Source organism: Vigna umbellata, chromosome 3 (genome assembly GCF_029865625.1).
Source record: "Vigna umbellata cultivar VRB3 chromosome 3, Vumbellata_1.0, whole genome shotgun sequence".
NCBI lineage: Eukaryota > Viridiplantae > Streptophyta > Magnoliopsida > Fabales > Fabaceae > Vigna > Vigna umbellata.
The window spans coordinates 24997200-25019932 of NC_142167.1; the positions used below are offsets into that span (position 1 = coordinate 24997200).

Below are 22733 nucleotides of genomic sequence, written 5' to 3' on the forward strand. Positions count from 1 at the left end.
CGCTGCGTTCATCTCTGGAGGAAGTTTCGAAGGAGCTCGCGACACGCACATTCGTCATCTCCTTGGACGCTTGTCCATCAAACCCCAATACACAAACTGCAGAAAAAACTAACAAAGAAAAACTGCCAAAATTCCAAGCAGGCACCAATTTTATTATCAAACATAGCAAATGAAGACTACCGAAACATTACCAAATGAAAACAACCTAAACATAAAATTTATATATGAGCCTCCAACAATTATTATCAGTAAGAACACAATCAACCAACCTCAATGCAGTGGCAGAGGCAGCAGTGGCGGAGGCAGCACCGACGGAGGAAGTAGTGGCAGAGGCAGCAGCGACGGCCACCAATGGCGCGACGACGAACGAAGGAGGCGCGGGAAAAAATGACAACGAGCAGGGCCTTCCGCGAACACTGACAAGAAGGAGGCAGACGAGACCAAGCAGCACAGCGGTGGCGGCGCGGCGAGCCAAGGAGTGGCAGTGGTGGTGGTGGTGGACGCGAGGAGGAAGAATGCGAATGCAGGAAGAAGACGTGCAAATGAAACTGAGGTTTGGTTTAAAATATGAATTGGGGCTTATACCTCGGTTACTTGAAAAAACCGAAGCAATAACACCATGCGTGTCTAACGACCTCGGTTCCTTGCTGAACCGATGCCTTAGCTGTGACTAACGACCTCGGTTCCTTGCTGAACCGATGCCTTAACTCGGGCGTAGCAGGCAAAGTACTTGGCAACGTAGCAGGAGCAGGTGTAGCATACGTTTAGGCCTCGGCTGCTGATGACAAATTTATGAACACCGAAAAACGGTGCCACAAACTTGTTTAACCCTCGGCAAGTGTGACCGAATCGTATCAAGTAATAAACTCGGTAAGACCAAGTATCTTTCTCCCAAAGGACTCACGGCCTAGTTAGCTATATGATTTGTTGATTATTTAAGACTTATGAACAATTGATTTTAGGTTTAAATGCAAAAGACCATAATTAAACATGGATGCATGAATTTGATCAATGGAAAAGAGGAATACAAACACTTTAATGAATTAGATGGATGAGTATGTTGTTGGGGTTATCAATTTCATCTAATCCACTCTCATATACTTTTAGGAATTCATCATTCTTTTCATCAATGCTAATGCCACTCTCTAAATCACCTTGCAAGAAGGCCTATCCTTAATTACGAGTTCATACAATTCCTAGCATTCCTAGTAATTAGTTCTTAAAGTGCAGGAGCTTAAAGGCAAAAAATATGCTATTGGGAGAAATTCCCCGGATCTAGACTTTCCCGTACGTTCCCGTATCGACAAAATCAATAATCATGGCATCGAATGAGTTAAACAATGCATGCTTTGAGCAAAGAGGAAAAACCCTAACTAATGATGAAAGAAAGCATGTATCTTAAAATAAGATGTTTAAACACAAATTCCATATATGAGAGTTTCACAAGATTACATTGATTCCCCAACAACAATACAAGGTTTACTTCACCATATTAATGGTGAAACTAGATGAACAATAATGAAAGAATGAAAGATAGAACCCTAGAAAGAGGAGTAGGTAGCCTGAGCATCCAAGATCTTCCTCCAAGGGGTTGAAAAGAGAGTGTTTGCTTCGTCTCCAGCCAACGTGATTTCCTGAGTGCCGCTCAGTGGTAAACTGCCGCTGAGCGGTAGTTGTGACTTCTCCTTTTGCACTTTTTGAGTTCTTTTCTGATTCCATCTCTATCCTTCTTCACTTCTTTCACCATTTTCACCTTAAAACCTGCATAAAACACTGAAATCAAGCATAAACCTTTCCAGCTCTCTTATTGATAACAGTTGAAAAACTGTTATTTTCATGCTTAAAATTCATACTAAAAGCAACCTTTACACTTAAAAACTAGCTTGAAATCATGCCTTTTATTGATATTTTCAAAAATAAGAGAGCTGGACAGGTTTATGCTTGATTTCAGTGTTTTTGTGCAGGTTTTAAGGTGAATTTGGTGAAAGAAGTGAAGAAGGAGAGAAGTGAAATCAGAAAAGACAACAAAAAGTGCAAAAAGGAGAAGCCGAAGTCACCGCTCAGCGGCAGTTTACCGCTGAGCGGCACTCAGGTGCTTGCGGGAGGTCCGCTGAGGGGCAAAATGGCCGCTGAGGGGAGAAAACCAGTCACGCACTCACCGCTGAGCGGTATTTTACCGCTGAGCGGCACTTTAATGGGCTTGGACTTGACTTTTTGTAATTTACGAATGATATATAAGCTTTAGGATTTCCTAGGGTTAGGCATCTTTGGCAGAAACGAGGCAAACACTCTCTCTTCCACCCCTTTGAAGGAGGATCTTGGATGCTGAGGCTTCCTCTTCACCTTTTTAGGGTTTATTCTTTCATTCTTTCATTGTTATTCATCTAGATTCACCATGACTATGGTGAACTAAATCTTGTATGTTTGTTGGGGAATCAATGTAATCTTTTGAAACTCTCATATATGGAATCTGTTGTTTACATCTTTCAATTAAGACATATGCTTTCTTTCATCATTAGTTAGGGTTTTTCCTCTTTGATTAATGCTTGCATTGTTTAACTCATTCAATGCATGATCATTGGTTTTGTCGATACGGGCACGTACGGGGAAGTCTAGATCTGGGGAATTTCTCCCAATAGTATATTGGTTGCCTTAAGCTCCTGCGCAAAATAAACTAATCATTAGGAATGCTAGGAATTGTATGAACTATTTGATTAGGGAGAAGCCATCTAGAATGGTACTTTAGAGAGTGGCATTAACAATGATGATTTGAATGTTGAATTCCTAAAATGTATGAGAGTGGATGAGATGAAATTGACCCCCAACAACATATTCATTCATATATTCCATTGAAAGTGTTTATCTTTTGTCTTTGCCATTGATCAAAATTCATGCATACATGTTTATTTTCTGACTTGCATTTTAAACCCAAATATTTCGTTTGTAAGTCTTAGTTAATCAAGAAACCACATAACTAAACTAGGCCGTGAGTCCTTTGGGAAGAACGATACTTGGTCTTACCAAGTTTTATTACTTGAACGATTCGGTCATACTTGCCGATTGTGAAACAAGTTTGTGACATCATAATTTGGTGTTCATAAATTTGTCCATCACTTATTTCCAAAAATATGCACAAAAGCATGATTCCAAGCTAGTTTCTAAGTGTTAAAGGTTGCTTTTAGTATCAATTTTAAGCATGAAAATAACAGTTTTTCAACTGTTATCACAACCCCAAACTTAGAACTTTGCTTGTCCTCAAGAAAACAAGATGTAACTCAATCTTCTACCAATCAATACAGTGGTTTACTCATTCAAAAATCCTCTTTTCAAGATAAGTAAAAACTTCAATTAAGCTCATGACAAAGACTTCAATCAAGACATACACATGCTTTAGTGTTCACAAAGTCACTTAATATCCAACAAATGCTATTTTTCATGAATGATCAATCAACTAAGCATGGATGTTTATGTGCTCATGGAATATTTCCTCACTAGGTAAAGTGTTTCACTCAAACACAAGTGGATAAGAGGTAATCACTCATTCACTCTACTATCTCAATGTCACATGAATTGATTTTGCCTTTCATTTAACCAAAATCAAATGTATTCACAAGCATGCATCATCACAACGACTTTTCAATGGCTTATAATGTGGCTGGGCTAACAAGAAAATTGGTTTTTCTAGATCACAAAACCCTTGAGTTAAGAGAATCATATAAACACAATCATTCTTACTTTTTCCCAACTTTCCTTTGCATTGAGCTTTACTTTTTCTTTTTCTTTTTCTTTTCACATACTTAATTCTTAGCTCTTAGCTCAATGCTTTCAATTTCCCTTTCTATTTTCCAACAACCCCAAACTTGAACATTTATCAATACCACAAAATATTTTCTAGTTAACTCAACATAAAGCTTTACAACAAGGGTTTTCAAATCATGTTCAAGGCTAAGGGTTCAAAGGATATAACACAGTTTTCTCTTTTAGTGGCTAATTTCATGAAATTTGCTAATACAAGGGTTACCAATAAATGGCCTTGATCATATGATGCAAACAAGCAAGTAATTCAATCATAGAAAACCTTGGCAAAATCATTCATGCTTTCAAAGTAATAGCATTCATTCACACAAACTCTGGAGCTCAAAACCTCACATATAAGCTCATTCACATTGGACATACACATCCTGCTTAGTATTACAATCACAATCACAACATTATGCATTTGTTCATAAAGCTTGTGAACCACCTATATAAGCATGTATTGTGCGCATCTCAAAATCAATCAATATCAAAGCATCATCAAGCATTACTTATCAAACAATCACAATCATAAGCAAACCATCATAACAGACAAAGTGAATAAGTTCAGAACATAACACCAGACAAAAACATAAGTCCTGCTCTAGTTATGATAGCATTCATCAGTAAATGTTATCTCAGCTCCTCATCAGTCTGAGTTGTCATCTGTATCCTCCTCTTCATCCTCATCTTCAGCATCCTCAAATGCATCATCCTCATCATCATCAGCATCATCTTCATCCATCTCCGTAGTTGAAGCTTCAGCTGCTCCAACTCTGCCGCCTTGTACCTGTTCTTCTGGCCAAGCGACCATATTATGGAACTCCTCCATAGTCCACCTGTGTGCTGGAGGTGTATCATACATTCCAACAATCATCTCGGCAGTGGCCACTTGCCCTCTGTGGATAGACTGTAACTGTGCACCTATAAGAGACATGTACATGTCCCTCATTTGGAAAGGTTCTGCTTCATGTGTCTTAGCAGATGCCTGACTCTGTGCTTGCCCCTGCGAGTACGACGTGGTGGAACTGGCTGAGCTGCCTCCTCACCACCATAGTATTGTTTGTAATAAGCCTCATCAATTTCTTTTCTTCACCTTTCAAATGATGGAGCAGAAGTATCCACCCCAGCTATCTTGCAGAGGTGTGTAATCAAAGAAGGATGTCCTAAGGGTGCTTTGTTGTTTGTTGTGTTAGCACACACCCTTATCTCATCAGCTATTACCTGTCCAATATTGACATTCAAGTTCCTGATTGCACAGTAAAGGAGGAGTGCCTTGCTAAGAGTGATGTCTGACACATGATAACATGGCTGAATGTTGGCATGAGAAAACACCATCCAATACTTTGCAAGAGGAGTCAAGCCAGTCCTCCTAATGTTCACCACAGAGCCAGTTCTATTCCTCTGAAAATGTCCTCCAAGTACACATAAAACTCTCTCCACATCATCAAAATCAGTGCCTTCTTCCATACAGAGAGCAAACTGGCACTGCTCACCAGCCCACACAGTATCTAAGAAGTTGTTGATGGAATCAGGATCATACCTAATTGCATGGCCTCTGACATAGCCTAGGTAATTCTCAGCTGGATAATCACCAATCTTCCTTGCATTGGTGTAGAATTCTTTCACCACAGCTATATTAGCAGGTGTAGGGTATGTGGCTAGCTTCTCCCAATCATTCCCCAACAATTGCTCTCCAAATTGAGGAGCAAAGTTAGGTATCATTCCAACCTTCCTCTCCATAAGGACTCTCCTATCTTGGACCACCTTAAAGTGCTTCTCATGTTTGAGAGATAGGAACCTAGTAGAATGGGGTTGTTCTGGTTCCTTTTCTTTTCTTTTGGATGCCATGGTCTTCACTCTTTTGCCTGAAGATGATGCCATTCCTACTTCAAACACAGATTACAAAACCACAAAACATGTTGTTAATCATTAGTAAACCACAAACAACACCTTATTTCGAAGCTAAACCACCGTTGAGGGTCAAAATCACCCCTCAGCGCCACCAATGCAGTAATCCAGTACACAACTCAGCAAAAAAAAACATATCTGTCAGAGTGCCGCTCAGCGACAATTTACCCCTGAGCAGTGACTCTGCAGATTTTTGAAAAATGCACTTTTAACCTTTCCTAACTCCACCCACATGCAATTTCTAATCTTCCAAATCAAAATCACTCAATTCAATCGGTTCAATCATCAATTAAATCATCAAATCATGCATAGAAATCAAAACCCCTAAAAATTCATGCTTCAACAATCAAATTCATACTCAAGAACCCTAGAATGAAAAATGCTTGACTTACTTGGGTGGAGATGCTAGATGAATGAAGAATGCTTTCAAGCTATGATGCTCTCTTCCAACCCCAAACTTAAATGGAAAACTAGTGAGAAAGTGAGTGGAAGGGAGATTTTCTCAAGAGGGATGAAGGAAAAGTTGTAGAGGACCTTTGAAAAAGTATGTAGGAGTATGTGTGCAGAGAAGAATCTGAAAAGAGAGGCCAAGGCACAGCTTAGGGTATAAAAACACCCTAATGGGCTTGGGTTCCGCTAAGGGGCAACCTAATCCCAGTCTGCGACACTACCGCTCAGTGGTAGTTTGCTGCTCAGCGGCACTTTCGTGAAGTGCTCTTCTTCTTCCTAGCTTAACCTAGGTGCCTCCTACACATGTCCCTCACTTGCTCCCTGCACTTAAATTCTCAGATCACTCATGCAAATCCCTATCATGCAACTAAAGTAGAACAAACAAAAATATAATCAATCAACTGGGTTGCATCCCAGGTAGCGCTTGTTTAACGTCACGAGCCTGACCCAAAATCCACCAACACCCATCAGTAGGTGTAAATATTTCTTACCTTCACCCATCAGTAGGTGTAACAAACCTAGTATCTTTCAGTAGATAGTTAACCACCTAGCATCCTTCAGTAGATGCTATACCCAAAAATTTTACAAAAATAATGTCCAACTGATTAAAAATTACAAAACCAAAATAAAATCAAAAGAAAAAATTGTCCTTAAATCACTGGAATGCCTTCCAGCAAGCGCTCTTTTAACGTCATTAGCTTGACCCAATAAAGTTGAAGTTCCTTCTTCATGGTTGATGTTCATATCATACCAACTCATCAACTGCTTCCGGTCCACTGTTTTGACTCTTCTAGAATGTGGAGACTCTATCTCTATCATCTCATTTTCTTTGTAGCCTTTCACAACCCACAACTTGTTTTTGAATCTCACAAGTGTACCAAGTTGGAGTCGTTCTTTCATCCAGTCATCATGGACTTTTCTTCCTCTTCCAATCTTTTCTTTTTCCTGTACCTGAAACAACAAACAATGTTTACGTTTAACCTTGTGCTTTTCATCTTCAGGGCTAGTCATGAGTACATCTTGAAATGCAGCTTTATGACTAGCTTCTTCCTCCTGCATCTGCCTCTCTTCTTTGAAGACATCTACAACAACTCTTTCTTCTCGGTCTTGGAGCACCATTATACCTTCATTCACATCAATGATGGTCTTGGAGCACCATTATATCTTTTCAGTCTCCATCTCCATCACCACAAAGTCTGCCAAGAACTGTAGTTTGCCTACACAAACTATAATATCTTCTACTATTCCACAGGGTTTCTTCGAGGATCCATCTACCATTACTAAATTAACCTTTATAGGCTTCACATCAACATCACCAATCTGCTCAAGTAAAGAATAAGGTATCAAGTTAACACTTGATCCTAAATCAAGTAAAGCCTTCTTTATCCTTTTCTTCCCTATTGTGCATGGAATGGAGAAACCTCCTGGATCTTTTGCTTTTGGAGGGAATGGCTCCTTCTTAACAACTTTATACTTCTTTGTATCATCATCTCTACGTCTTTTCTTTGTAGAGACTTCTTCCTCAGGTTTTGTATAAACTGCAATATGTTGTAATATCTCCTTCCAAGGTACATCAATGTCCACCATCTTGAATAATTCTGTAAAATCAAATTGTGTCTCTTGGTTTATTGGAAAAGGAAAATTATCTTTACTCTTTATCTCTCTTCTCTCTCCCTTCTCTTTTCTCTCTTCTTTCTCTTTTTCTTCTTCTTTCTCTTTTTCTTTCTTTTCTCTCTCTTCTTTTTCTTTCTCTTTGTCTAACTCAACTGTTTCAACATTTTCACTCTCCAACACTTTACATTCCTCCCTGGGGTTAACCTCAATATTAGCCCCAAAATTTTTGTCAGGCCTTTCTTCCAACTGCTTGGTAAACTGACCCATTTGAATCTCCAAGTTCTTAATAGCAGCTTCAGTACTCTTTTGAGAAGATTCAGTTTTCTGTATGAATTGCCATAAGGTTGGTTGTTGTTGTTGCTTGTTAAATTGCCCAGTTTGTCCAGCTTGCCCACTTTGTCCTTGACCAATGCTTGGGTGTGGTTTCCACCCTTGATTGAAATTCCCCTGACGGTATGGATATTGATTGGCCATGAAGATAACATCCTCTAAAGCTTCTACTGGAAAGGCGCATTGACCATTGATATGGTCACCCCCACATAATTCACACAACTGTGATTGAACCTGTGCAACAGTCTTTAACTCTTTTGGCAGTTGTGCAAGCGTTTTTGTGAGAGTCTCCAACTGTTGAGTTAGTATCTTGTTCTGTGCTAGCAAGGCATCATTGGTTTGTAACTGTAGAACTCCGTTTTGTTGAATAAGAGCCCCTCTTTCACTGTTCAGTTCATTATCACTAGTAGCCATATTTTCAATTATTTTTGTAGCTTCCTCTGGAGTTTTCCATTTGATATTTCCTCCTACTGAGGCGTCAAGCATCATCTTGGTTTGTGAACCAAGACCTCCAAGGAAGATCAGGACTACTTCCACTTCGTCAAAACCATGCGTGGGAGTTTTTCTTAATAAGCTTTTATATTTGTCCCATGCATGACCTAGTGATTCCTCCATGCCTTGCCTAAATGATGAAATCTCTTGCTTTCCTTTATTTACCTTTGATTGTGGAAAGTATTTGTTTAAAAACTTTGTCACCACTGCTTCCCACTCTGTAAAGCTTCCTTCTAGAAAAGAATTCAACCAAAGCTTAGCGTTGCCTCCTAATGTGAATGGAAACAGGCTAAGTTTGATTGCTTCGTCCGGCACCCCATTTATCTTTACTGTGTTGCAAATCTCATTAAAAGTTGTGAGGTGCTCATATGGGCTTTCGTGAGACAACCCATTAAATTGGTTACTCTTCACCAGTTTGATTAATGCTGGTTTCACCTCCATATTAGCTGCATTGACTCTTGGTCTTGCTATGCTATTAAAATGCTGAGGTCCAGCTACATTAGTATAATCAGCAAGAGTTCTTCTGGCATTATTATTCTCCATCTCCTTAGTGCTATGGGGTCAGAACTTTGTGGTGATGGTTGTAACAGAGTTTCCGGAGGAGGAAAAAGTTCTCTAGATGTACGATTCTTCTCCTTCATCTACTCTCATCTAGGCCTTCAAGAAGAGGTTCTGAAGTTTTCTTGCTCCTAGTTCGGATTGCTTCCTGCATACACAAGAAAACAAATCCCTAGAAAAATTGGTTAGCAAAAAAGATATAGAAGAAGATATAAGATCAGAGATAAGAAGATAAAATAAAAAAATAAAAACAGAAAACAAGAAATAAAATAAAATAAAAAATTAAAAACAGAAATTCAAAATTCAAAATTCAAAATTCAAGTCAAAGATAATCCATAATCACACAAATGAACTAGTTAAACCACGAGTCTCCGGCAACGAGGCAAAAAACTTGATGACAAATTTATGAACACCGGAAAATGGCGCCAAAAACTTGTTTAACCCTCGGCAAGTATGACCGAATCGTATCAAGTAATAAAACTCGGTAAGACCAAGTATCGTTCTCCAAAAGGACTCACGGCCTAGTTAGTTATATGATTTGTTGATTATTTAAGACTTGTGAACAATTGATTGTAGGTTTAAATGCAAAAGACAGTAATTAAACATGTATGCATGAATTTGATAAATGGAAAAGAGGAATACAAACACTTTAATGAATTAGATGGATGAGTATGTTGTTGGGGTTATCAATTTCATCTTATCCACTTTCATATACTTTTAGAAATTCATCATTCTTTTCATCAATTGCTAATGCCACTCTCTAAATCACCTTGCAAGAAGGCCTATCCTTAATTACGAGTTCATACAATTCCTAGCATCCCTAATAATTAATTCTGAAGTGCAGAAGCTTAACAACAACCAACCCTCATATTCCTATGTCTAGGTAATATGCTATTGGGAGAAATTCCCCGAATCTAGATTTCCCCGTATGTTCCCATATCGAAAAAATCAATAATCATGGCATTGAATGAGTTAAACAATGCAAGCTTTAAGCAAAGAGGAAAAACCCTAACTAATGATGAAAGAAAGCATGTATCTTAAAATAAGATGTTAAAACACAAATTCCATATATGAGAGTTTCAAAAGACTACATTGATTCCCCAACAACCATACAAGATTTAGTTCACCATATTCATGGTGAAACTAGATGAACACTAATGAGAGAATGAAAAATAGAACCCTAGAAGGATGAGTAGGTAGCCTCAGCATCCAAGATCTTCCTACAAGGGGTTGAAAAGAGAGTGTTTGCTTCGTCTCCAGCCAAAGATTCAAACCCTAGGAAGACCTAAAGCTTATATATTATTCGTAATATTACAGAAAATTAGGCCCAAGCCCAAAATAGTGCCGCTCAGCGGTAAACTACCGCTCAGCCGTAAGTGCGCGAAGTTGATTCTTCCCCTTAGCTGCATTTTCACCCCTCAACGGCGCCAACGGGTGTTCCTGAGTGCCGCTCAACGGTAAACTGCCGCTGAGCGGTACTTGCGACTTCTCCTTTTGCACTTTTTGAGTTCTTTTCTGATTCCATCTCTATCCATCTTCACTTCTTTCACCAAATTCACCTTAAAACCTACATAAAACACTGAAATCAAGCATAAACCTGTCCAGCTCTCTTATTTCCAAAAATATGATCAAAAGCATGATTCCAAGCTAGTTTCTATGTGTTAAAGGTTGCTTTTAGTATGAATTTTAAGCATAAAAATAACAGTTTTTCAACTGTTATCAGCACATCATCAGCTTTCACCAAGATCTGATGGTAACCCGACCTTAAATCAATCTTGGAAAACATCATAGCTCCGTGTAATTGATCCATCAGATCATCGATCCTCGGCAATGGATATTTGTTCTTAATTGTCAACTTATTAAGTTGCTTGTAGTCCACACAAAGTCTAGAATTGTCATCTTTATTCTTCACTAGTAGTGCACCCCATGGGGAAACATTGGGTCGGATAAACTACTTCTCTACAACTCTTCTATCTGTTTCTTCAGCTCTGTTAATTCTGTCGGAGACATTCAGTATGGACCTATGGACACTGGCCCTACCCCTAACACTAGGTCTATAGAGAACTCTACCTCTCGGGGAGGAGGTAGACCAGGGACTTCTTCAGGGAATACGTCTAGGAAATCGTTCACAACCAAAAGGTCCATAGCCTTGTGAATAGAAGGGTCTAAGTCTTGGACCCCGTCCATCTGAGACATTATCAAGAAGCAACTAGCACCTTCCATGATGTCCTGTCTCAACACACCGATCGACAAGGATAGGTCTTCATCTTCATCAGGAAATATTAGCTTCTTTCCACCGTAGTCTAAAAGAATACGATTGGCTGCTAACCAATCCATTCCCAAAATTACCTCTAGCCGCTGCAGAGGCAAACAAATAAGGTTTACTCTGAACCTGCGCCCTTCTACCTCAATAGGACATCTAGAGCACACATTAGATGTCCTGACCAACCCCGCTGCTGGTATAGACACCACCAGATCGCACTGAAGATCTCTGACTACTAAGCCCAGCCTCTCCGCACAAGCCTTTGACATAAATGAATGTGTCACCCCCGAATCAAATAATGCCACACAAGAAGCTCCAAATAATAAGCAATTGCTGACAATAAGGTTACCTGCACTGGCTGCCTCATCTCTGGTCAATGTGTAGACTCTTCCTGTTGCCCGTGGCTGGATACCACCTCTTTGAATAGATCTCTCAGCCTATTGTGTCTATGGGCCTGCCCTCCTGGTCGTAGGATAGTCTCTGGCATAATGGTCGTCTCGCCTTCAGATGTTACACCTCTTGAACCCCACCAGTTAAGGGCAAACAGCCTGAAGGTGTGGCCCTCCACACACGAAGCATCTCACGGGGCTAGCAAAACTGGGTTGCCCTGATGACTGAGAGGAAGAACCTTTGGACCAAAAAGCAGTAGGTCTAGAGAAAGAGGTTCTCCTAGAACTAGAGCCACCTCGTGACACTACTGGTCCCCCAACTCTTAGTGGTTGGATCTGTTGACTCTGAGGCCCTTCTGCTTCCTTCTTAGTCTTTTCCATATCACGGGCCATCTCCACCAGAGCAGGTTAAACTTCCTGATGCGTAACCCCTTCACAAGCAGCTTTATATCATTTGTCAAGCCATTCTCAAACTTTTGCATTGTCATTCTTCATCCACCGCCATAGTGTTGAAGCAAAGTAGGTGTTTGAAGCGATCTGCATACTCTGACAATGATCTGTTGCCCTGTACCAACTCTAGGAATTCTATTTCCTTTGCAAATCTAACATTGTTTGGGAAGTACTCAATGTAGAATTTGATCCTAAACAACTCCCAGGTAATAGGAGTCTCACTCTTTTCAAGGATCATCTTCATGCTGCTCCACTAGTGGCAATGGCCAGCTTCCTTGGTCAACAAATATTGAGTATAGGCCAATTTCCTCTCATCAGGACACCCCTTAGCTTCATAGATCCTCTCCATGTCCCTAAACTAGTGGTCGACTTCATCAGGGCTACACTTTCCAATGAATCTGGCTGGGCAATGTTAGAGGAAGCTCTCCAAGCTTCACTCTTGGACAGGAATAGCGGAGGAGGGAGCACCTGGAGTGGCCCTACCACTAGTCAACACTTCCATGATCTGCCTTTAAGTGTTCTCATATGACACTCTCGCGTTCTCAGCAGATACCCTTGCGGGTTCCAGATTTTGTAATGCAATGGTGTTCTACTGCACCAAAGCAGTATTTAATTGTTGCAATGCTTGAAGTACAGACTCCAGCATTCTGTTTGAGTCAGACGGCTCAGTCTGAGGGGAAGGAGGAGGAGGAAGTCTAGGTGCCTGATAACAGTTGAAAAACAATTATTTTTATACTTAAAATTGACTTCAATTACAACGTTTATGACTTATAAATTAGCTTGAACTCATGATTTTTTTGAATTAGTGGAAATAATAGAGTTGGACAGGTTTTATGCTTGATTGCCTTGTTTTTGCAGGTTTTTAGATGAAATTGATGAAAGAAGTGAAAAGGGATAGAGATGGAATCAGAAAAGGACAAGAAAAGTGCAAAAGAGGAGAAAACAGATGCACCGCTCAGGGCTAATTATCGCTGAGCGGCACTCGCAAGAACCGTTGGCACCGTTAAGGAGAGAAAAGCCGCTGAGGGGAAGAAGTGACTTGCGATACTACCGCTGAGCGGCACTTTTCTAGGATTGGGCCTACTTTTCTGTATTTTTTAGAATAATATATAAGCTTTAGGACGTTCTAGGGTTTGTATCTTTAGCTAGGGCGAAGCAAAAACACTCTCTTTCACCCCTTGGAGGAGGATTTTGGATGCTAAGGCTCCTTTCTCAACTTTCTCGGGTTCTATCTTTCATTTTTCCATTGTATTTCATATAGTTTCACCATGAATATGGTGAACTAAACTTATTTTGTTGTTAGGGTAAATCTTTAGAAACTCTCTTGTATGGAATTCGTTCTTCAAGATCATTTATATGATACATGCTTTCTTTCATTAATAGTTAGGGTTTTTCATCTTTGCTCAAAGCATGCATAGTTTAACTCATTCGATGTCATGATCATTGGCTTTGTCGATACGGGAATGTACGGGGAAGTCTAGATCTCGGGAATCTCTCCCAACAGTATATTACCAACCTAGAGATAGGAGTATGATGGTTGGTTGCCTTTAAGCTTCTGTTCACTATAATGCATGATTAATTGCTAGGGAGACAAGAGATTGTAAACTAGTGATTATGATTAGGCTTTCTTCGCCGAGGAATCGGGTTTAAAGTAATTTAGAAAGTGGCATTAACATTAATAAAAAGAATGATGAATTCCTAAATACAAGAGAGTGGAAAAGATGAACTTGATAAACCCCAACAACCTATTCATCCATATATTTCAATTCACGCTTTTGTTTCTTCTTGCCATTGATCATCATATGCATACATATTTACTTTTCAGTCTTTTTGCATTTGAAACTTATAACATTTTGTTCTCAAGTCTTAATTAATCAATTAATCAGATAAGTGTCTAGGCCTTGAGTCTCTTGGGAAACGATACTTGGTCTTACCAGGATTATTACTTGTTATGATTCGGTTACATTTGCCGAGAGGTAAACAGTTCCATCTTCTGTTCACACAAAGAGAAAAGACCATCAGTCTAACTCCAAGAAACAATAACAATTATCCTAGACATGATTAAGAGTACAAAAGCATAAGCAAGGCACACATACAACCTACGGAATGTACTCAGGACAAAAACTGCTCTGATACCATAAATGTGACATCCCCAAAATATACAGCGTGCATATATAATAAAGACGTCATCAAATTATAATAATAGAAAGCAGTTAGAAACATATATCCGAATATTAGGATTACAGTCATCCTTAAAATGCTAAGAAGTCAAAGCATGAAGTACTAAAGTCTGCCAACATGCCATGGGTTCTACATATTATAGTTTTTCAAAATACATAAGTTAAATTAAGGAAATCCTAATGAAACTAGGATTCAACGTCATCTTCCTCCAATGCTTACTCTAGGGGCACCTCCTTGACATCTACTCCCATCCAAGTGGATGATCATCGCAAGAGGAAACACACACAAACATAGCACGAACACAAACAAGCAAGGGTGAGCTAATTATATAAAAAGCAGACAATATGACAATATGTGCATGCAAGAGTTAAATTCAATCAACCAAGATAAACACGCATCCTAACATGTTATGTTCTAGACTTGACTCATATGGACTTTAGAATGATGGTCGAGCTATGGCAGGTCTTGCACTCATGGTGGCTTATGATACTTGGGTTCCCCCCTACCACACTCATGAGGTTAGCTTGTTCCGGGACTTCAGGCGTACTGGAAGCCCCCAAGACTAGGACCTCCTACTACTCCTCACCACATGGTTCAATCCTCTCTAGGTGAGAAGAAAGACCATTGGAGTTTCAGGATGACTCCCTAGACTGAGCTCCTACATCCATTCTAAACATACTTGAATCTCAACAAGAGAATTTCACTGTGGATCACAACATGAGGCACCACCATGTAACCCCCCTGTGAGGTCCATGGAATTCCGTCCATCAACCATACTTTGAAAATCACATACTTTCACTTTTACATTGCATACAACCATAGATATAATACTAATTATACTTCAAAAGACCACAAACAACTTAATAAGTCGTCAAAAATCACATGAAACCATTCCATGTACATTAACAGACAATAACAGTCCAAGAAGACCCACTAAACAACATAAAATCCCTTAAACTCATACCTAGACAAGGAAAATAACTTTGGAACCATCACCACAGTTTTGGAAAGGCCCAAAACCCCTAAGGCAACTTGGAGAACATTCAAAAATGATATCCGGAGCCCCGAAAACCACCCAAAACTGTCCTGGATGATTTTTCGACGACAATAATCGATTATCACATATGATAATCGATTATTTGCGAGAGCTTTGATGGGGATACAACTCTCTGACTAGAATAATCGATTATCAAGTGAGATAATCGATTATTCTTATCAGTTTTTGACAACATGATTTTTCTAGTTTTTGTGCATCTTAGACATATCCAAATGAACAATTTAAAATCTGTAACACTAATATTGATATGAAACATGTTTATAGATTAAAGTAAACTATTGCATTGATCATTTGGATAGGAATTAGATGTACTAAACCAACTCAATTTCTACTCCAAAACATCAAACTCAATAACTAGAGGACCCCAAACCCAATTCTAACACTTTGTACCTATTCTGACTAATTTGATGACTCAAACAAGTCACAATCCACTTGATAAGACTACCCCAATAGCCCAATTATACCCAGAACCCCTAACTCTCAAATTCACTGCCTCACTTCCTCCAAAAGGACCTAAAACACTACCGAATCACCAAGTTTTCTACCTAGCTAAAGTTACAACAGATTTCACACTCCAAATCACTTCTAACATGATCCAATACAATAACTAAGTTCATCAAACTCACTATAAAGCAATCAATCATAGTTCCATCAATTACACCATTCAATTCAAACCATCCTATATACTTCAAATCCAAAGTACCGTACAAAACCGCACGACAGTCCAAAATTCAACATGCATTCGTTTACAAAGCAAATTAAAGAAATAAATTCAAAAAGAATAATTAGCTCCCCTCACTTTGGTGGTTATAAACACATCACTTTAGAGGAAGCCCCAAAATAGTAACCCTCGCACAGAAACCCTGATCTAACCTAACCCTAGCCGTCGTCACTGTCGTGCCGCCAGCTGCCGCGAGGTATCCACACTTAGCACCGGCTACCATAGCGTTGCCGCCATCATCATCGCGCTACCACGCTGCAGATCCAAACAACCACGTCGTGCACCACGCCACTCTCCTCCATTCGTGCCAACACCTTGTCGCTCCGTAACTACAAGACCGTCGCCACCATCCTTTCCGCCGTGCCAACGTCTCCACCATCAACACTCAGACGCAAGTTCTTTCCGGCACCACGTCGCTATCCTTCATCGTAGAGCCACCTAGAAACGCGCATGCCGCCGCAAGGCCACTACCCAAAGCGTCCCATCCCTCCTTTCTCGTCGGACCACCACCGTTGTTCATCGCGACTGAGAGCATCTCTTTCTCCACTATTTGCAAAGTAAACACAGATCCAGAAACATAAATTAAAACCATTGCCGCCACCGTAGAAGCACCATGGAAATCGCGGATCCTTTTCTTCTTCCTCATGAGTTCCGTCGTGCCATCCACAACCACCGCCTCACCATGCCGCAACCACCACGAACCTCCATCACCTTCGCGCACCGCAAAGGAGAAGAGCAGCGCCTCCAGAAAGGCGATTCCACTTTCATTCTCGTGGCGTAGGAGAAGCAACAAGGTGTTTTCCCAATCTACAATTCCAAAACCCTAATTTTGGTTAAGTAGGGTCTGCTACGTGGCGGGCTCTCGTTGGCCATGTCCATATGAGTAAAAACTGGTCAACAAATTTGAATCTAGTCAAGGTTGGTCAAACAGGGTTCTGGTGCAATTTTGGAGAATTCTAAAGGGGCTAAAGTGCAGATAGAGGAAATTTAAGGACAATTATGCAATTTTGGAAAGTCAGAAAAGCTAAAAGATAAAATTCAGTTGTTGAAATAAATTAATTTGGGAATATCAACAAAAAATATCTTCCAAATAATGTTATAATTATCTAAATATTTTAGTTATTTGGAAGATATAAGTTAAAAGATTCTGTCAACTGATTATTCAGAGTCCAAGCCCAATCAAGCCCTATATAAAGAGATCCACGGGAGGCAGAAAAGGGACTTCATTCATTCATTCATCACTTCTCTCTCTCTTATTTCATCATGTATTCAACTCCATTCATGGAGAGCTAAGCATCTAGGGCTATTTTGGTGTAATTCCATTATGGATTCTGAAGTTAGGTTGAGTTAATGCAATTCTTTATTTTGATTTTTGATTTAAGTTGTTCTCTCTATGTCTTTCATCTCTCTATCAAATTAAAAGCAAAGATATTTTAATCATAATGTATTTGAATCTACATGCATATTGATTATATGAGTTCTAAGGTTTCTAGGTTTAATTGAGAATCTACTTTGATTTAATTTAGGAACTTTCATATGATTAAATAGTTTTTACTATCAATTGAGAATGTACTTTGATTGCTTAGCTTTTAATTTGGTTAGGAGATTTAAGAATAGACATGATTAGACACAATAGGATTTGATTGAGAATGTACTTTGATTGAATTCATTGTGAATAATCTAGAAAGGTTTTGCATTTGATTGAGAATTTACTTTGGTTAAATGCATGATCGCCTTCAAATTAATTAAGAATGTACTTTAATTAATTTGAAACTTAAATAATAATCACTTGAACAATTATCTGTGAATAACCGATGATGAATCTATCTTGGAAAAGTAGTGGAATTAGCCTATTTCATCATAACTGTTTTTAAGTTTCTTATTTGTTCTTTAAACATTCTCCAAACATTACTTTGATTATTGAGCATTGCATTGCATTCATAAGATTAAAATATTGAAAGGCAATTTTGTATTCATTAGGAGATGACTTAGGGTTACTTTAACCTTATCTACTTTTCTTGAATACTACTTGGAAATACTGAAGTTGCCTTGAAAAGTAGTATTAATTTGATAGCTTCAACGACAGCGTATCACCTTCCTTACCTGGCTTGGTAGTACTGGTCTCTGGTGTACCTCCCCTTGAAGTCTTGAGACTAGTCTTCTTCACCTGGATTGGCTGCTCAGCATTGAAGAATTGAAAATCAACTCCTCTTCTTGGTCTTTAAGTGCTATAGTTCCATCATCCACATTAATGATTACCTTAGTCGTTTTCATGAACGGCCTTCCAAGAGTAATAGGGATCTCCAAATCTTCCCCCATCTCCATTATATCAAAATCTACCAGGAATATGAGATTCTCAATTTGAATCATCACATCTTCCACTACACCATAGGGCTTTTTGGTGGATCCATCAACCATAAACAGAGTCATCTTTGCAAGTTTGACTTCAAGACCACCAATCTTTTCAAGAACAGATAAGGGCATCAAATTAATACTGGACCCTAAATCAATTAAGGCTTTCCGTATTTTATGTTTCCCAATAGTACAAGGAATGGTGAAACATCTTGGATCTTCAACCTTAGGAGGGAGTGCCTTTTGAGAAATCACATTGCATTCTTCCTATACCTCCATTGTTTTCTCCTTTAAATATTTCTTTCTTTTGAGGAGTTCCTTCAAAAATTTAGCATATTCAAGAATCTGCTGCAGTGCTTCAGTCACAGGAATTTTTATTCCTAATTTCCTGGAAATTTCTTCAATGCACCCTAATTGTTTTTGTTTTTCTTATCTAGAGAACTCTTCAGGGTGATTGAGATTTCCACCCTTGATTGTAGTTTTTGTGACGGAACTGGTTGCCCATGTAGTTCACATTCTCATTGAGATTCTCGGGCACTACACATTGACCATTAATATGATTACCACCATATAGCTCACAGAGTTGTTGTTGAACCTGTGAAACATTCTGGCACTCCTTTGGTGGTTGAGAAAGTTTTTTTGTCAAAATCTCCAACTGTTGAGTGATAATTTTATTTTGAGCAAGCAAGGCATCATAAGACTATAGTTGTAAAACTCCCTTAAGTTGTGAGGAAGTTTTTCTTTCATTGTGAATCTCATTGGCATTGGTAGCCATGTTGTTAATTAACTCATAAGCTTTCTCTGGAGTCTTGCATTTGATATTGCCTCTAGTTGAGGCATCCAGCATCAATTTGGTTTGTGAACACAACCCTCCAAGGAAAAGAATGACTATTGTTGCTTCATCAAAACCATGAGTAGGTGTCTTTCTCAGCAAGCTTTTGTATCTATCTGATAATAGTTGAAAAACTGTTATTTTTATGATTAAAATTGACACTAAAAGCAACCTTTACACTTAGAAACTAGCTTGAAATCATGTTTTTCTTTATATTTTTGGAAATAAGAGAGCTGGACAGGTTTATGCTTGATTTCAGTGTTTTTGTGCAGGTTTTAAGGTGAATTTGGTGAAAGAAGTGAAGAAGGAGAGAGTTGAAATCAGAAAAGACAACAAAAAGTGCAAAAAGGAGAAGCCGAAGTCACCGCTCAACGGCAGTTTACCGCTGAGCGGCACTCTGGAAGTCACGTGAGGTCCGCTGAGGGGCAAAATGGCCGCTGAGGGGAGAAAACAAGTCACGCACTCACCGCTGAGCGGTATTTTACCGCTGAGCGGCACTTTAATGGGCTTGGACTTGACTTTTTGTAATTTACGAATGATATATAAGCTTTAGGGTTTCCTAGGGTTAGGCATCTTTGGCAGAAACGAGGCAAACACTCTCTCTTCCACCCCTTTGAAGGAGGATCTTGGATGCTAAGGCTTCCTCTTCACCTTTTTAGGGTTTATTCTTTCATTCTTTCATTGTAATTCATCTAGGTTCACCATGAATATGGTGAACTAAACTCTGTATGTTTGTTGGGGAATCAATGTAATCTTGTGAAACTCTCATATATGGAATCTGTTTTTACATCTTTTAATTAAGACTTATGCTTTCTTTTCATCATTAGTTAGGGTTTTTCCTCTTTGCTTAATGCTTGCATTGTTTAACTCATTCGATGCATGATTATTGGTTTTGTCGATACGGGCACGTACGGGGAAGTCTAGATCCGGGGAATTTCTCCCAATTTTATATTGGTTGTCATTAAGCTCCTGCACTTATGAACTGATCATTAGGAATGCTAGGAATTGTATGAACTCGTGATTAGGGAGAAGCCTTCTGGAAAGGTACATTAGAGAGTGGCATTAACAATGATGATTTGACTGTTGAATTCCTAAAAATATATGAGAGTGGATAAGATGAAATTGACCCCCAACAACATATTCATATCTATATTTCATTGAAAGTGTTTATCTTTTGCTTTTTGCCATTGATCAAAATTCATGCATACATGTTTATTTTCTGTCTTGCATCTTAAACCCCAATTATTTCGTTTGTAAGTCTTAGTTAATCAAGAAACCACATAACTAAACTAGGCCGTGAGTCCTTTGGGAAGAACGATACTTGGTCTAACCAAGTTTATTACTTGAACGATTCGGTCATACTTGCCGATTGAAAACAAGTTTATGACATCATAATTTGGTGTTCATAAATTTGTCCATCACTATCCCATGTCTGCCCTAATGATTCCTCCATGCCTTGGTTGAAAGAAGAGATTTCATGCTTCCCTTTGTTGATCTTTGATTGTGGGAAGTATTTATTCAAAAATTTGGCAACCACATCTTCCTACCTAGTAAAGCTGTTTTTTGGAAAAAAGTTTAGCCACAATTTAGAGTTTCCTCCTAGTGAAAAAGGAAACAAACTCAATCTTATAGCATCTTCTAGCACTCCATTCAGCTTCATAGTGTTGCAGATCTCATTAAAAGTGGTCAGATTCTCATATGGACCTTCATTGGACAGTCCATTGAATTGGTTGCTTTTTACTAGATGGATCAATGCAGGCTTCATCTTCATGCTTGTGGTGTTGACCATTAGCTTTGCAATGCTGTTAAAATGGTACGGGCCAACAACAGTTGCATAATCTACCAAAGTAAGTCTGCCCTCATTGTTGTCCATGCTTTCTTGATCAGATTGTAGGACCTATGAAATTCTTTCTAGAGAAGGTACTCTACAAAGTCTCTTTCTCCGTGGCCTCCTACTAGTCTGAAGTCCTTCAAGAAGAGGTTCAAAACTTTTGTTGCTCCTTGTTCTTACTGTATCCTGCATAAACCAAACAAAACCCTAGAAAATATTGTTATCAAAACATTAAAAATAAAGGATACGAAAATAAAATAAAAGAAAAAAAAATAAAATAAAGCCAAAATTTATTAAGAATCACACAAATAGAATAGTTTAAACTGTGATCCCCAGCAACGACGCCAAAAACTTGTTGACAATATTTTTTATCTCCAGAAACGAAACCAAAAACTTGTTGATGGATCGGCAAGTGTACCGAATTGCACAAGTAATATAAAATGGTAAAACCAAGTATTGTATCCCTAAGGACTCTCGGCACTAAACAGTTGTATGATAACTCAATTAATTAAGACTTAAATAAAATGAGATTGTTGGTTTCAAATGCAAAGACATAAAATTAAATATGAATGCAAATTGATCAATAGTAGAGTAACACAAAGATGAATGGAGGTTGTTTATAAAATGAGTTGAATATGTTGTTAGGGTTTGATTTCACCAAGTTTACTCTCATGTATATAAGAATTCTTCTTTTTACATTAATATTAACATCACTCACTAAATTACTTAGAACCCGATACATCGACGCAATAAGTCTGCCTTAATTCCTAGTTTGTGCAATTCCTAGCGTTCCTAGAAAATTAAGTCTGAAGATCAAGAGCTTAAGACGATCAAGTACTCATACCCTCATCCCTGAGAAATATTACCCTTGGGAGAATTCAACAAGAACCTGAATTGTAAGGAATTCATATGAATTAAATAGAGCAAGCCTTGAAACATATGAATGAGTTAAATAGAGCAAGCATTGAAACATATGAATTCCCTAATAATTAGTGAAAAAGCATATAAATTAAGAATCAATTCAAATAAATGCGAGTTCACAAGGTTACATCATTCCCCAACAATAGATAGAGTTCAGTTCCCCATAGACGTGGAGAAACTATATGAATAATTGAAAAGCATGTGATAGTGAAACCCTAAGAGTAGAAGAGGAAGCTCCCGCCTCCAGATCCGCCTTTAGACAGTAGAAGAGTGTGTTGTTGTGTTGCTCCAATCAGAGATACAAAACCTAGAGCGCCTGGGTCCTTTAAATAGAGTTGGAATAGAGTAGAAACAGGGCCCGATCCAAAAGAGTCGAAATAAAGCAAAAACTGGGTCAGATCTGCAACGCACGACGCTCAAGCGCCCAATTTAGGGCGCCCGGGCAGTGGACATCGATTTTCGTAGGGCTTGAGCCTTCAATTTCACCTAGGCTTCGGGGTTCGATGCCCAGGCAGCCTAAGGCACCCAGGCGGCGGACGTCGATTTTTCCACGCTCAAGCCTCCTACAGGTCGCCCAAGCTTTGTG

The 22733-nt window shown here is 39.0% G+C and overlaps 1 protein-coding gene across 1 annotated transcript; it reads right to left on the minus strand.

Moving 5' to 3' along the window:
- Positions 1-11160: 11160 nt before the first annotated feature.
- Positions 11161-11780, minus strand: LOC148202078 (uncharacterized). Its single transcript, XM_088109518.1, has 2 exons — positions 11763-11780; positions 11161-11673 (listed from the first exon to the last, which is right to left on the minus strand). Exons 1-2 carry the CDS (start codon positions 11778-11780, stop codon positions 11161-11163), a joined length of 531 nt encoding a protein of 176 aa, XP_087965644.1.
- Between the last annotated feature and the right edge of the window lie 10953 nt (positions 11781-22733).